The sequence below is a fragment of the Bos mutus genome, chromosome 18 (genome assembly GCF_027580195.1).
Source record: "Bos mutus isolate GX-2022 chromosome 18, NWIPB_WYAK_1.1, whole genome shotgun sequence".
NCBI lineage: Eukaryota > Metazoa > Chordata > Mammalia > Artiodactyla > Bovidae > Bos > Bos mutus.
This window is the reverse complement of record NC_091634.1, coordinates 16,688,372-16,703,902: the sequence shown is the minus strand read 5'-3', so window position 1 is coordinate 16,703,902 and position 15,531 is coordinate 16,688,372. Positions and strand designations below refer to the sequence as shown.

At 53.8% G+C, this 15,531-nt stretch overlaps 2 protein-coding genes across 6 annotated transcripts in view; both read left to right on the top strand.

Moving 5' to 3' along the window:
* The window catches only part of CD22 (CD22 molecule), a 31,741-nt gene extending 23,420 nt beyond the window's left edge, over positions 1-8,321 (top strand). For 4 of the 5 annotated variants that reach the window (XM_070387817.1, XM_070387819.1, XM_070387818.1 and 1 more), the window contains 10 exons: positions 1,321-1,584; positions 1,710-1,973; positions 2,941-3,195; positions 3,402-3,662; positions 3,744-4,007; positions 5,825-5,921; positions 6,077-6,152; positions 6,538-6,662; positions 7,006-7,090; positions 7,400-8,321. In XM_070387817.1, coding sequence (XP_070243918.1) covers positions 1,321-1,584; positions 1,710-1,973; positions 2,941-3,195; positions 3,402-3,662; positions 3,744-4,007; positions 5,825-5,921; positions 6,077-6,152; positions 6,538-6,662; positions 7,006-7,090; positions 7,400-7,531 — 1,823 coding nt within the window. In that variant the 3' untranslated portion in view covers positions 7,532-8,321. The remainder of the gene's footprint in view (positions 1-1,320; positions 1,585-1,709; positions 1,974-2,940; positions 3,196-3,401; positions 3,663-3,743; positions 4,008-5,824; positions 5,922-6,076; positions 6,153-6,537; positions 6,663-7,005; positions 7,091-7,399) is intronic. The other variant, XM_070387820.1, reaches the window with a different exon arrangement.
* A 4,443-nt stretch (positions 8,322-12,764) lies between these two features.
* On the top strand, positions 12,765-13,667 carry FFAR1 (free fatty acid receptor 1). Its single transcript, XM_005908185.2, has one exon. The coding sequence runs from the start codon at positions 12,765-12,767 to the stop codon at positions 13,665-13,667; it is 903 nt and encodes a 300-aa protein (XP_005908247.2).
* Positions 13,668-15,531: the final 1,864 nt, after the last annotated feature.

Here is a 15,531-nt window from a genome sequence, read left to right as displayed (position 1 = left end):
TCCACTCCAGAATTCTTACTTGGAGAATCCCCCTGGACAGAGGAGCCTGACAGGCTACAGTCCATGGGGTCACAAAGAGTTGGACATGACCAAAGCGACTGAGCACGCACGCACACCAGTCAAACAGAATAAAATAATTTAATCTATCCTCAAGCCATGACATGATTTGGGGATCACTTGGCTAAGGGTTTTTTGTTCCCCTGGGGGGATGGGGTGAAGAATTTTTTCACATCATTATTGGAGGTTCATTCATTCATTCAATAAATATTTATTGTGAACCTACTAGGCGCTAAGCCATATTATGGCTGCCAGGCATAGAGCAATGAGCAAAGTTCTTGCCCACGTGGAACTAGCATTGCAGTGGGGGATAGAAGAGCAAATAGATGATCAGGGGAATACAGAACAAAATTTTAGGTGGTGCTGAGTGTAGTTAAGAAAAAATAGGGACTTCCTTGGTGGCCCAGTGGTTAAGACTCTGCCTTGCCATGCGGGGGGCACAGGTTCAGTTTCTAGTCAGGGAACTAAGATCCCACATGCTGGAGAGCAACTAAACTCATGTGTCAAAACTAGAAAGTCCATGTGCTGCAACTAGAGAGTCTGTGCTCCACAACTAGAGCCTGTGTGCTGCAACGAAAGATCCCACATGATGCAACGATGACCATGTCCTGCAGCTAAGTCCCACCTCAGCCAAATAAATAAATGTTTTAAAAGAGAGAAAGTAAAAGGAAATCAGGGCTAGGACAGACAGAGTGAGGGGTGGAGGCTTAACTCAAGCTGAGACTCAGTGAAGGAAGGGACTGAGGCGGGCACACAGTATCTTTGTGAGAAGAGCAATCCAGGGAGAGGGAAGAACTAGTCCAAGACCTTGAGGTAGGAACTTGGCATGTCTGCATCAGAGCAAGGGGTCCAGGGGCCCAGTGGTAGGAAAGGAAGGCCGAGAGGGACTGGGACACTAGATCTCAGGGGCTGCAGTGAGGGGTTTGGGTTTTTCTCTAAGTGTGGAATCCATGGAATGGCTTCAAGCAGGGGAGTGGCAAGCTCTGATGGACCGTCCTGGGAATGCTGCTGGCTGCTGGCAGAGACCAGAGCTTTGGGGACTGGGCTTGGGGGGAGCAGAGAGATGACTCGGGAGGCTGTGACAGTCCCCTGGTGCTTGGACCAGCCCACCTTTGTTGACAAGGGCAACAAGGAGTGGCTCCAGACTCTCGGCCCACTCTGTGTAGGCTGCTACTTTATCAGAATAAAAGAGCTGCAACTTCTCAGCACTTAACACCCTCGGAGAATTCCCTACCCCTTCTGCACTGTCCTCTGCTCCTCCAGATGCACCAAAGTTGGAGATCCAGGTCAGCCCCCAAGAAGCCATCGTCACAGAGGGAGAGTCTGTGACCATGAGGTGCCAGGTCATCAGCAGCAACCCGCCGCACTGGAGTGTGTCCTGGTTCAAGGACAGGACAAAACTGAAGGAGGAGGGGACAACACTCGTTCTGCCCGAAGTGACCAGGACGATGAGCGGGCAGTACACGTGCCAGGTCTCCAATGATGTGGGCTCAAGACAGTCAGATGTGGTGGATCTCCAGGTGCACTGTGAGCCTCCTGGGAGCTGCAAAAGGGGCAGGCTGGGAGTCAGCAGGGGTGCCACCCAGGCCCTCAGGAGGGGACCCATAGAGGCCTCTGCTCACCCCACCCCCCGCTTCGGCCCCTTCTTCCAGATCCTCCAGAACCTTCCTGGGTTCAGCTCTCCCCCTCGTCAATTAAAGAAGGAGTTACAGTAGAGCTGACTTGTATGTCAGTAGCCAATCCTCCTCCAGCGAATTACACCTGGTACTTCAATGAGCAAGAAATACCCGGAAAGAACGGCAGGACCTTCCAGATCCCTCAAGTCCTCGTCAAGCATGCTGGGAGGTACTCCTGCTTGGCAGAAAATAGTCTTGGGCCTGGATCTGTTGACCGGGAAGCTGACTTGAACGTCCAGTGTGAGTAGTTGCAGAGGAAATAGAAGAGTCCGAGAAGGGACAGCAAGCAGAAACCAGGGGCTCCCGACAGATTAGCTTCTGGGAGGTGGGCCTTGTGCTATAGTTCACAGTCATGTCCTTAGCACCAGAAGAGGCCTGGCTCGTGGGAGGTGCTCAGTAGATGTTTGTTGACTGAATGAACGGCAAGCTGCCAGGGTCCCATGAGGGACACAGAGACGTGGCATTGCTATGCAGCAACTGAGTCCCTGGAGAGGTCCTGAAGTATTTGAGAACTGGGGCAAAATGCCTTGTTACCTCTCTGTCATCTGGCCCTGTTTAGCACCAGTGAGTCTTGTTACTGAGCAGAGCCCGGGACAAAGAGAGTCCCTGTATTTGATCCTTGGACCCTGGGGCGTCATAGTATGGGCCAAATACACTGGATACCCAAATCCTGGAATCTAGACAACGGATATGGTTTACATAGTGGCAGCAACGTGTTTACCACTTGCCGTGTGGCTCTAATGGCCTCCTCTCACTCCGTCCTCACAATGTTCCACAAGGTTAGCTACTCACAGGACCCCATTTGACAGATGAGTAAACTGAGGTCTGCAGCCTCCAAGTGGCAGGATCCAGCAGTCTAGCTCCAGAGCTATGCTTTTTCTTTTTTAAATGAATGCCCTTGCTCTATGACCAAGCCTTGACAGCCCCCAGACCCATGCAGAGATCCACAAACAGCAGCCCCTCCTTTCTCAGCACCATAGGTATATACTCTGCCCAGAGCTGTTCTCTTAACCACTGCACCATCCTACCTCAAACCACAACCAGGCCAAATGGCCAGGGCAAGAGGGAAGCACAAGCCTTCCCTCAGCTAACTGACAAACTGCGTCAATGCAGGGCATGGGGAGAGCAGAGAGGAAGCCGGAAGGAACAGATACTGATATTAGAGGTAGCTATATTTTCTTCATCCATCTCTCTGGTTTTCTCCAAGATCCCCCCAAGGGGGTCACCACGGTGATTCAAAACCCCACACCGATTCGAGAAGGAGACAGTGTGACCCTGTCCTGCACCTTCAATTCCAGTAACCCCAGAGTTACTCGATATAACTGGAATAGCCCAGGCTCCCAGGACCATACATCACAGAAGCTGACGATTCAAAAAGTCACCTGGGATGCACAGCCAGTCAAATGCGAAGCCTGTAACCAGTGGTGTTCGTGGTCTCCCTCTGTCAACCTGAACGTCCTCTGTGAGTGCCCCAGGCCCGCGGGAACTGGGGGGTAGCCCAGTTGGGATAATGGGGTTCTAAGAGTAAGGAGCCCGAAGCCTGGACCACAGTCCTCACAGAGAACTGAGGGATGAGAGTCAGGCCTCGGGGCCAAGGGGAGAGGGAGTCTTGGGGACAGGAGGAGGGAAAGGGATGCCAGAGGTCAGCCTGAGGTCCTTGCTCTCCAGATGCCCCCAGGGACGTCAACATTCAGATCAGCCCTAATACAGAGATTCAATCTGAGAAGCGGGTCCTCCTCCAGTGTCAATACTCAAGTAGCCGTCCCGCGGACGTCCACTTCTTCTGGAAGAAAGATGGAAGCCTTCTGAAGGAAGGGAAGACACTTACCTTTGGCCAAATCTTTCCAGAAGATTCGGGAACCTACCACTGCTTGGTCAACAACTCCATAGGACAGACCTCATCTAAGGCCTATGAGCTCCAAGTGCTGTGTGAGTAGCTGGAGCTGGAGGTGGACGGCAGAGATGGGCAGAGGACCAGTGACCTGAATCCTGACTTTGCTTGTCCTGCAGATGCTCCCAGGAGGCTGCGTGTGTCCATCAGCCCGAAAGACGGGGTGGTGGAGGGGAAGACGGCAGTCCTGACCTGTGAGAGTGACGCCAACCCTCCCATCTCCCACTACGACTGGTTTGATGGGAAAAACCAAGACCTTCACTATTACGGTCAGATGCTGAGGTTGGAGCCTGTGAAGCTGCAGCATGCAGGCAGCTACTGGTGCCGGGGGACCAACCGTCTGGGCCAGAGCCAGTCACCCCCCACCACCCTCACTGTCTACTGTAAGGCCCCCTCCTTCTTCTTCTCTGGCCCTGGCCACTCCTGGGGCTTCCTCCTTGGCTGTGCTGCTGTGTGTTCAGATCACATCCTTGATCCTGCCCTGCGTACCCTCCCTCTCCTGCAGGGGGCGGACGGGGGTGTGGGGAACCCTGCGCTCAGAGGCCCCCCTGCTCCACACACAGCTATTCCATCTTCCTTCTGCTCAGTCTCTTCAGACTCCAGGAGGACTCCCTCTCTGCCTGCCCCCCTCCTTTCAGACACCCTGAGCTCCTATTGGCTCCCTCTCTCTGCCCCTCCCTCTCTGTCTCACCCTTGAAAGGTTGCTTGTTTCTATCTTTTGATTTTTTTTTACCAGTTTTTTTTTTTTTTTTAAGACAATGCAAGTACATGGTAAAAAAAAAAAAAAAAGAAAAGAAACAGCATGGAAGGGTAAATAGTGGAAGGTCAGTCACTTCTCCTTTCTTGCTCCCTGAGAACTCTGCCTCCTCTCCACCCTCAAGGCTTTCACTGTTGGCTAGGTATGTCTCCTTGCAGAAATATTCTGTTTGTGCACAATAGGCCTCTAGAGACCTGTGTCCATACACCCTTCTTTGTTACTTAGACTTTGGAAGAGCTCACACATTGCCTTGAATTTTCCTTCCTTCATGTAATGGGGGCTTCCCTGGTGGCTCAGATGGTAAAGAATCTGCCTGCAATGCTGGGGACCTGGGTTGGATACCTGGGTCGGAAAGACCCCCGGGAGAAGGGAATGGCAACCCACTCCAGTACTCCTGCCTGGAGAATTCCATGGACAGAGGAGCCTGGTAGGCTACAGTCCGTGGGGTCGCAAAAAGTCAGACACGACTGAGCGGCTAACACTTTCACTTTCCATGTAATAACAGCACTTGGAGATTGTTCTAGATTTGTGCATAAACAGGTGTCTGAAGAGTCTGGAAACATAGGGGGAAATATTCACTTACTGTGTTTTTCTCAGATTAGTGATTGGAGCCAGGACTTTAAACTTAGAGGATCCTCAGCATGTAAAGCTGGTGCTAAGGCGAGCCAACCTAAGTGTGTCATTCGGAAAAGTGACCTAACACCACGTTCCCTAGGTCTCCCCTCCGCAGACACCCTGAGACCTGCCTCTTTTCCTCAGGGTGCAATGTTGCAAAACTATGTGCCCAGTGCCCTCCTCAAGGCTGGACACAGTCTCCTGCTCCGGGCACACCCACAAAGAGAACTGTAGGCTCGGTTCCTGCCTGGACTTGCTGGGTTGAAGGACAAGTGATTTTAAGTAAAGCCAAGTGGCCCTTGGGGCTTCCCAGGTGGCGCTAGTGGTAAAGAACCCACCTGCCAATGCAGGAAATGGAAGATCCCTGGGTCAGGAATATCCCCTGGAGGAGGGCATGGCAACCCACTCCAGTATTCTTGCCTGGAGAATCCCATTGACAGAGGAGCCTGGAGGGCTACAGTCCATGGGGTCGCAAAGAGTCGGACACGACTGAAGCGACTTAGCACAAGTTCACACGCAAGAGACCTTCTGATGAGACAGTATCATTTATGAGGGTCACATGCTCTTCGGGTGCCTGAATCCGTCACAAAGCAGACACTCCTCTTGAAAACCGATTGCACCTCCCTCCTAATGAGATGTCCGGAAGGCAGGGCTGGCTTCTCTCTCTTATTCTGAGTCACGTGCCCGGGGCATGGAGGAGTTTCACAGGCTAGAAGGACAGTGGCCTCGCAGAGAGAAGCCGAGGATACCTCCCAGGCAAAGGGCAGAGCAGGCCTGCTCCCCGACTGAGGCTGTGCCATCAACTGATGTACCTCCCTTCTCCATCAGACAGTGCTGCCACCATCAGCAGGCGTGCGGCCTTGGGAGTGGGGTTCTGCCTGGCCATCTTCCTTCTGGCCATCTGGGGAGTCAAGCTTCAGCGGAGGTGAGTGCCTCCCACCACCTGCCTCCTTTGCTTTGCCTCCCGCATCCCAGTGAGTGGGTCCCTGGTCACTCAGCCTTGCAGCCCCCAGCATGCTGCGTCCTCAGGGAGCTCTCCCCAGGCCCTTCGTCCTCTCTGATCACGTCTTTATTTCTCAGTTGGAAGAGGATTCAGAGACAGCAGGGCCTTCAAGAAAGTTCCAGTGGACAGAGCTTCTTTGTGAGGAATTTAAAGGTAGGAGGGCAGAAAGAGGGAATGCAGGGCAGGTCTTGACGTCAAGAAAGAAGCAAACTGGAAAATCAACTATGTGTCAGTTAAAAAATAAAAAAGAACTTTCCTGGCAGTCCAGTGGTTAAGACTTCGCCTTCCAATGCAGGGCATGTTGGGTTCCAACAGGTAGCTAGGATCCCACATGTCACAGGACCAACAAACCAAAACATAAGACAAAAGCAATATTGTAACAAATTCAATAAAGGCTTTTAAAAGGATGGTCCACATTAAAAAAAAAATCTTTAAAAAGAAACACAGTGGACATGGATGATAGACTATTGTGGGGGTGGGTGGGGGAGCTAGGATGGGGAGAGGAGTGATAAGAGCTGAAATTTTGTCTTTCTCTCAGGCTAGAAGGACCCCCCAAGCCGAACGCCCCGCCTCCCTGGGGTGCTACAACCCGGTGATGGAAGATGCAGTCAGCTATGCTACCTTGAGCTTTCCTCTTGGCGAGACTGACACTCGGAGACTTAGGTACCAGGGGGGTGACACCTGCACCCTGGGAGGGACATGGGGGTAGCGCTTCCGTCTTGCCTTCCTCTTTGCTTCATCTTCTCATTCCAGCTCTGTAATGACCCCCTGGAGAATGGTCTAGGGAACTGGATCTATGCCTTCAAGCAAGGGCCAGTCTCCCTCACCAAGGCTGAGGCTTCATGAAACACACACATGCGTTCACTTGGTGGACACCTGAGCTCCTGCTGTGAACACAGGGGGCTGAGAGGCTGGGGGTGCTCTTAGGGGCTGGGGCAGTTGGAAAAAGGAGCAAATTGCATGCAAAAGTCTTCACCTGTGGTTATCTATCTGCCTTCCCTCTCAGAGACGCAGGGAGCTCAGAGATGCGGGAAATTCCCCCAAGCAGGGAGGACAGGGTCACCTATGCTGTGGTGCAGAACTGTCAAGTGGTAAGAGGGCAGGGCTGTAGGAGGCGGGGGGAGAGGGAACCTGGCCTCACCCCTGCGTCCCAGATAGGAAGGACCCGGTGGGCTCCGTGGTGGCAGAGGCTGGGCAGGGGGAGGGCTGCCCAGGCCCCGGCATGATCAGAGCTGGGGCAGGCATCTCCCAATTAGAGAGGTCAACTGCGGCCAGTTTCCGGACGAGAGGGCTTCGTCTTGGGCCCTTGGGACCCCGGGGTGGGGGTAGGGGGGGCCAGGAGGGAAGGGGCAGTGGGAGTGGACAGTGGAAAGCTGCTCACCACACTGTGGCTTCCTCAGGCCGACTATGAGAACGTGACTCCGGAGGTCCTAGACGATGAGGGCATTCATTACTCGGAGCTGGTCCATTTTGGGAATGGGAAGCGGGCACTGGCCCAGGAAGGAGTGGAATACGTGACCCTCAAGCACTGATGGGCCAAAACCTTCTCAGCTCCTGCTGCTCTGCTGGGGCGTTATACACGTGCACGCATGCATGCACAGTTACTGCAGCCCAGCTGCTGCAGAGAACTTTGTATGTGGCCCAGACACAGTGTCCCTTCTTAGCACTGGTAACCCTCCAAAGGGTTTGTTCCTGGTCCTTTCCTCTCAGCGTCTCATCTACATACCTACCTTGAACTGTACAAATCTTCCCCCTGCCCCTCCCCGGCCATCTGTCACCACCTGTGTGTGTGTGGTCTGTTAGTCGCTCAGTCGTGTCCAACTCTTTGTGACCCCATGGACTGTAGCCTGCCAGGCTCCTCTGTCCATGGGATTCTCCGGGCAACAATACTGGAGTGGGTTGCCATGCCCTTCTCCAGGGGATCTTCCCAAACCAGGGACTGAACCTGGGTCTGCTGCATTGCAGGCCGAACCTTTACCGTCTGAGCCACCATCTGCCCCCTCCCAAACCCCATCCCCTAGATGGCCGTGTCCCCGCTGGGATCAGCTGGTCATTATTTTTATTTCTCTCTCATCCCGTTCCTTTGACAAGTGACCCCTGCTCGATAACTGCACTCACTAATATAATGCCTAACTTTTGCCTCCGGGACAAAGAGGTAGAGAGAGGCACTGCCCTGGGCCAGTTCCTCCTCTAGGAGGCATTCCACGGAGAGGATTATGCTGCTGCGGCCCCTGTCCTTGGAGGTCTCGGGGTCTGAGATGTACACCGATGTGGATACAAGTGTAAGAGACACAGAGCTGCACAATAAACCTGACTCAGATATTGCATCAAACAGCCAGTGAGTGATTTCCAGTCTGCAGAGTCTGAGTGGGGACAGGGAGATGGGGCAGGCATCCAAGGGCTTGGGAAGAAGGGAAAGGTCATGATCAAATCACCAGACTGGAGAGCCCATCTTCTGGTTGCCGAGAGTCCACTGGCATCACAGACAGAGTCTGGGTCTCAGCTCTTCCACCTGACCAGCCAAATGAGCTTGGGCAGAGTTCACCGGCTTCTCTAAGCCTCAGTTTCTTCATCTGTTAAAAAGAAGATGCAGGTGGTTCGAGATAGGAAATGAGCTATAATCTTATGTCATATTATAAGAAGGCTAACACAGCAGCCAAAAGTCCCTAAAAATCAAATTCCTATCTGATTTGCATCTCTTGAAGACTGTGAAAAGGGGAAGCCAACTCATCACTCACAGCACTTCTCAAAAAGTGGCCTTGCTGAGTTCTTTCACAACCCACAGCTGCATGGCTTCTCGAAGACCTGGAGGGACCTCTCACCCTTTCTACCTTCGTTTACCCCCACTCGTTTTCTAGTATGTTTCCTGGCCGACTTGCCCTCTGCTTCTCCGTCCGTTCTCTCTCTACCCGTTCCACTTCTGCCAAGGGGCCAAAGCCCATTCTCCTTCGGGGCAGGAAAGCGTGGTTCATCAATCAGCAAGATGCCCAGCAAATTCCTGGCCTGTGATGAGTGTTCTGAAGACATCACCTTCCTTTCCTGCCCCCAACATTCCCCCCTGCCCAGCACCAGATGTTCTCTGCAAGGTCGTCCTTGGGGTACCCGAGGAGTGGGGTGCTGATTTCCCCATCTAACTTCTTGTCCCTGGTTTGACTTCTTCCTCTTTTTTCTTTCTTTTTTGGCCACACCATGTGGGTTGGGTCATCTCAGTTCTGGGGCCCTCACAGTGAAAGTGCTGAGACTTAACCATTGGACTTCCAGGGAACTCCCTTGTTTATACCTCTTATGAGCACCATATGCTTTTTTTCAGAGAAGGCTTTGAGGACTGTTGAAATGAGAGGGGAAGGGCTTGGGAACCAGAATCACTGAACCCATTCCACCATGTACCTACTGAACACCTGTCACTACATCCAGCACAGAACCAGTTATCGGGATACCAAAAAAAAAAGATAGAGCATGGTCCTAATCTTAGGGGTCTCTGGTCTAGCTGCCCAGAGGGTTTTAGACACCCAAGGAGCTGGAAGCAGCCTGCAGAGGCCTGGCACGGGGTTCCCTGGCAACCAGCAGGTGACTTCCATCCTGTCCCCATGCCTAGCTGCTGATATCAACCTACTTCATGACCAATTGCCTGAGAGATGTAGCTGTCATCAGGTCCCACTGAGACGTGCACAGCAGAGACTGGGCAGCCTGAGGCCAGAACACATGCAAGCCCCGCATCCAGCCCCAGACCTCACTGTCCTCACCCAGACAATAGACCATTCATATGACTCAGTGAGTCCCTGCTGTGTATGCAACCAGCAGTGGACAGAGCAGACAGAAAGCTTCGCCCTCACTGGCCAACAGTCTAGTAGTTGTTGCTGTTTAGTCGCTAAGCCGTGTCTGACTCATTTGGGACCCCATGAACTATAGCCCGCCAGGCTCCTCTGTCCGTGGGATTCTCCAGGCAAGAATACTGGAGTGGGTTGCCATTTCTTTCTCCAGGAGATCTTCCTGACCCAGGGATGGAACCTGCATCTCCTGCATTGGCAGGAAGATTCTTTACCACTGAGCCACCAGGGAAGCCGTACATTTTAGCTGAGGAGCTGGCAAATCTGGTGTCTCAGTGTTTCAAGTGCTCAGAATAAACAACACAAAGTGACAGCGGAGGGGCTGGAGCAGAGGCAGGGCCCATAGGATGCAGGGACCGAGGGAGCAGAGGCAGGGCCCATAGGATGCAGGGACCGAGGGAGTCTCTGAGGCTGTGATGCTTGGCAGACACCTGGCCTGCCACGCAGGAGAGCCAGCGGAGAAGAGCTTGAAGACCCGCCGTCTCCCTTGGCACCCAGCTTTGTTCATCTCCCAAGCACTCATCACAACAGCTAAAATGGCACTTTTGTTGATTTTTTCCCCAGCCCTGTCCGTTTCTGAGTGTTTCCAAAAGACAGAACCCTAAACAGCAGGTGGTGAGTTCTTCTATATCCCAGGGGAGGTGCTGGATGACAAATGCAGGACTTGGAAGGGAGGCGGCAGAGAACCTGAGATTTAAAGGGAAATACGACCATTTCTTTGGAGGGAGCTATGGATCTGCGGAGAACCTCACGCTACCCGCACTTGAAGCCTGATGGGAAGCATTTCCAGGGAGACACTCGGAGAAACTTATTCTGGGTGACGTGGAATTCGGGGAGGACATAGTGACCTGGTGACTGACACACATGCCCAAGAAAGCTGAAGTCCAGAGAGGCTGTATTGTCAGTCTCACACAGGAGAGACAGATGGATAGACAAACACCTGCTATGTGTCAGAGACAGAGAAACAGGACCACAGAGACAGCCTGGGGCCATTTAAATCTCACTTAGGGAGGATGGGGCTTCCCAGGTGGCTCAGTGGGTAAAAGAGCCCATCTGCAACGCAGGAGATGCAGCGAGATGCGAGTTCGATCTCCATGTCAGGAAGTTCCCCTGGAGAAGGGAATGGCAGCCCATTCCAGCATTCTTGCCTGGAGAATCCCATGGACAAAGGAGCCTGGCGGGCTACAGTCCATGGGGTCGAGAAGAGTCGGACACGACTGAAATGACTAAGCAGGCACGTAGGGAGGATGACGCCAACAGGGAGGTGAACGACTGAGTTCCCAGGGGCTGAGAAAGGTAAGCAGCCAGATGAAGGGGCCACCCAGCGTCCCTACAAGTGCCCCCAGGAGGGATCCCCTCTGCCATCAGTGCAGCTCAGAGAGGGGCAGGGCAGACCACTGCCCGGGTACTTCAGTGCCGTCCATCTCAACTTTGCTTGTTCCTGGTCTCTCCTCCTCCTGCTCCTGCCGACACAGGGAGGGTCAGTAACCACCGTCAGGACTTTCCTGGTGGTCCAGTGGCTAAGACTCCGTGCTCCCAATGCAGGGGAGCCAGGTTCAAACCCTGGCCAGGGAACTAGATCCCGCATGCTGTAACTAAAATCCAGCACAGCCAAATAAATTTAGAAAAAACAAATATAAATATGAAAAAAGCAACCACGGTCATCAGGCCAGAGGGGAGAGGAGAGGCCTGTTATCAGGTACGAGGAGAGGGGAAACTCCAACTAGGCATGATGATCTCATTACCCCACATTACCACCTACTACATGCCAAGTGGAGGTGCTATGGTGACCAGAGGGACTTTTTTAGTCTCTGAGAGTGAGTCTGGCCCTGCCCATGAGCTCATCCAAGAGCAGAGAAGACTTAGCCCCCAGGGCAGGTTTGAACTGTTGGGGGCAGGGTGGAATAAAACTGTGTTCTGGTTGTACCCCACCCACCCTGCTCTTTAAAGGTGCTGGCCAGGCACACCTCCCTCCACCCAACGAAAGCCCACACCTCTAACCTCTCCCCTTCCTGTGTTCACATCACCTTGGACCTTCACCTCCTTCCGAGATGGTCCATTAGCTGCTCATCCAGGCTGTGAGTGCTTCAGGCTAATGGCCCTGCCACCCCGCCCTTCCCTCCCTTCCGGCTCACTGCCCATCCTGGCCACCCTCCCTCAGGGGACTCCTGAGCCTCAGACATCTGGCAGCACCAGGAGGTGAGTCCCTCTTCCTATGGCTTCTCTCCCCATAAGAATGATTCCTCAGATCCCTGCAAGAATGATTGCCCAGATCCCCAGATGCCTCCGCTCAGGGGGAACCCCTGAAGTCAGCTAAAGTCATTCCCTTACACTGAGGGGGCTTGGCTTACCCCTGGACTCTCCTCAGGCGACCCTCTTCTCCTGCCCATGGCCACAATCTTCACCTTCCCCATACCCCAACTTCTTCCCTCAGCTGGGAGTTGCCACCTGACCCACACTGCCTGCTATAGGGGTGCAGAGCCCTCTCTTTACAGGGAATTGGGAAAGGGGCATGAACACAGGAGTCTAGATTCCTCTCTTGAGAAAAACACCCTCTTGGGCTTCACTCTGGTTCTGAATTCTCTCCACCCTTTGTTCTCCCAGAGGCTCAAGAATCAGGAGGTCTTGCCTCTCCTGGGACCTGCCCACCTGTGTTCCGTCTCCCATCTGTTGCCAGCGAGCGTGTGCTCCATTTTAAGGGGGCACGTGGCAGAGAGAAAGCAGAGGGCTGACAGCGAGCGGTCCCTGCTTGAATCCAGGCTTGACTGCTAAAAACCTGCCACCTCCCTCTATGGGGCATCCATCTCTCCACTGATCTCACTAGACAGCTTCTCGCATCCTGAGCAGTGCTGAGACCAGTCTGTGACTCCAGGAGCCCCCGTTCCTCGGTCCCAGGAGATCTGAGATCAGGAAGTGAGTGGGGCGCACAAGGGGCCCCATGGACCTGCCCCCGCAGCTCTCCTTCGCCCTCTATGTGGCTGCCTTCGTGCTGGGCTTTCCACTCAACACCTTGGCCATCGCGGGCGCCGTGTCCCACACCCGGCTGCGCCTCACCCCCAGCTTGGTCTATGCCCTCCACCTGGGCTGCTCTGATCTCCTGCTGGCGACTTCTCTGCCCCTGAAGGCAGTGGAGGCCCTGGCTGGGGGCACCTGGCCCCTGCCGGCCCCTCTCTGTCCTGCCTTCGCCCTGGTCCACTTCGCTCCACTCTATGCGGGAGGGGGCTTCCTGGCCGCCCTGAGTGTTGGCCGCTACCTCGGAGCTGCCTTCCCCTTGGGCTACCAAGCTGCCCGGAGGCCGCTCTACTCCTGGGGCGTGTGTGTGGCCATATGGGCCATCGTTCTCTGTCACCTGGGGCTGGTCTTTGGGCTGGAGGCCCCGGGGGGCTGGCTGGACAATTCCACCAGCTCCTTGGGCATCAGCACACCAATCAATGGCTCTCCGGTCTGCCTGGAGGCCTGGGACCCAGCATCGGCAGGCCCGGCTCGCTTTAGCCTCTCGCTTCTGCTCTTCTTTCTGCCCCTGGTCATCACAGCCTTCTGCTACGTGGGCTGCCTCCGGGCACTGGCCCACTCGGGCCTGAGCCACAGACGGAAGCTAAAGGCGGCCTGGGTGGCTGGCGGGGCCCTGCTCACATTGCTGCTCTGCTTAGGACCCTACAACGCCTCCAACGTGGCTGGCTTCCTGCACCCCGACATTGGAGGCCAGTGGCGGCAGCTGGGGCTCATCACAGGTGCTTGGAGCGTGGTGCTCAACCCTTTGGTGACCGGCTACTTGGGAGGCCACCCTGGCCAGGGGACAGTCTGTGTGGCAAAAACAAAAGCAGGGGCATCCCAGAAATAGTAGCTATTGCTGGGGGGAAAGGGGCAGGGAGCAGGAGAGCCTGGCTGCTTCTCCAGGCTCCTGGCAAGGGCCACTCTCAAGGAACGGCGGGGCAGCCTCGCCTGGGAGCATCCCTGGAGCCACTTGTGGGAAGAACTGAGCCTAGAAGAAGACAGGATTGCAGTCAGAGAGAAGGATGGAGGCCTGGAGCCAGATGGCAGGAGGAAGGTAAGCTGCCCCCGGCACATAGGACTTCCCACCTCCCCTGTCTCTCGTCTCCTCGAATCTTGACTGCCCCGACTGCCAGCGAGTCATGTGGAGGAGGAGGAAGGATATTTGCTTCTAAGCCAGAGGCACTGCCACTCTGATGGTATGCTTGGGGAGATGTTACTCCAAAATCTTTTCCTAGGAATGTACATTTAAATCTCTCAAGAAGCAGCAGGAGGCAAGACCATGACACTGTGATACCCTATAGGGCTCACAAGGGGGCAGCATTAGAACTGTGAACAGGAAGCTGGTGGCAACAGATGCTTGGGCAGGGGGAAGGGAAAATACTAGCAGCACCAGAAATAGTCGCAAACAAACATACATGACAGTCACCACGTTAAGAGTTTTGCAAGCGTTGTCTCATTTCATCCTCCCACAATCCTTTGATTTAGCCGTGCAGCTGCTGTACAGATGAGCAGGCAGCTCACTGCACAAGGGAGTCAGGCAAAGGGGCAAACGCTGACTGAGCTCTAGACTGCGCTTTGCTCACCAAGCCACGTGCCTGGTGTGGGGCTGCTCCCACCCAGGAGAAGGAGTGACTTACTCTAATTTGAACAAAGCCGCTACCCACTTTGTCAGGCAGCGCACGCCCCCTGGTGCAGGGCTGTGCTCTGCAGGGAGTGCCTTTTCCTAATTTGCACTAAGGCGCTGCATGAGTTTGCCATGGTCCTGGAACCAAGTATGACCATCATCTTCATTTCTCGGGATTAAGAAATTTGCCCAAGGCCTTACAGCAATGGAGCAGTGGACATAAGATGTGATGCTTCCAGGAGGACCCCAAAAGGTCAGGGGACATCTGGAAAACTTAGGGGTATCGGGGTTAATGCCTCTCTTTGCGGTCCCTTTTGTGAAGGTGAGTGGTAACACCCTGAACCCAACAGAGAGTAGGCAGACGACAGCGGCCGAGAGAGACACACACGTGGGCGTCTGCTCTGAGATGAGGTGTAGGAAGCAGACTTATTCCTCTAATGATGACAAAGACGTGAACACATAGAAGCAAAAAAACTGGTAGCTGCGTGCCTGACTTGCACTTGTGGATTATACAAGTTTTCATGCTTGAATGTCTACAAGGGGGAACTTCCTTAATGGTTGTCCAGAGGTTAAGACTCTGTGCTTCCACTGCAAGGGGAATGCGTTGGATTCCCTGGTCAGGGAACTAAGATCTTGTATGCTGCATGGTGTGGCCAAGAAAAACAAATGTCTACAAGGGCAAGAATTTTTCTTGTTTCGTTTGCTGATATAACCCCAGCAATTAGAAGAGAGCCAAGCACGTAGTAGGCTTGCAGTAAATATTTGCTGAGTGAGTGAATGCTTGTAACAGCCCTCCAAAGACAGTTTTATTACCCCTGTTATAAAGATGGAGGGCTTTCCTGGTGGCTCAGTGGTAAAGAATCTGCATGCCAATGCAGGAGACGCAGGTACAATCCCTGGGTCGGGAAAACCCCATGAGAGTAGGCAATGGCAACCCACTCCAGTGTTCTTGCCTGGACAATCCCATGGACAGAGCAGCCTAGTGGGCTACAGTCCATGAGGTTGCAGAGTTTGACATGACTTAGCGACTAAACAACAGCAATAATAAACAAATACGGAAACAGGCCAGAGAAGTGAAGTCACTGGC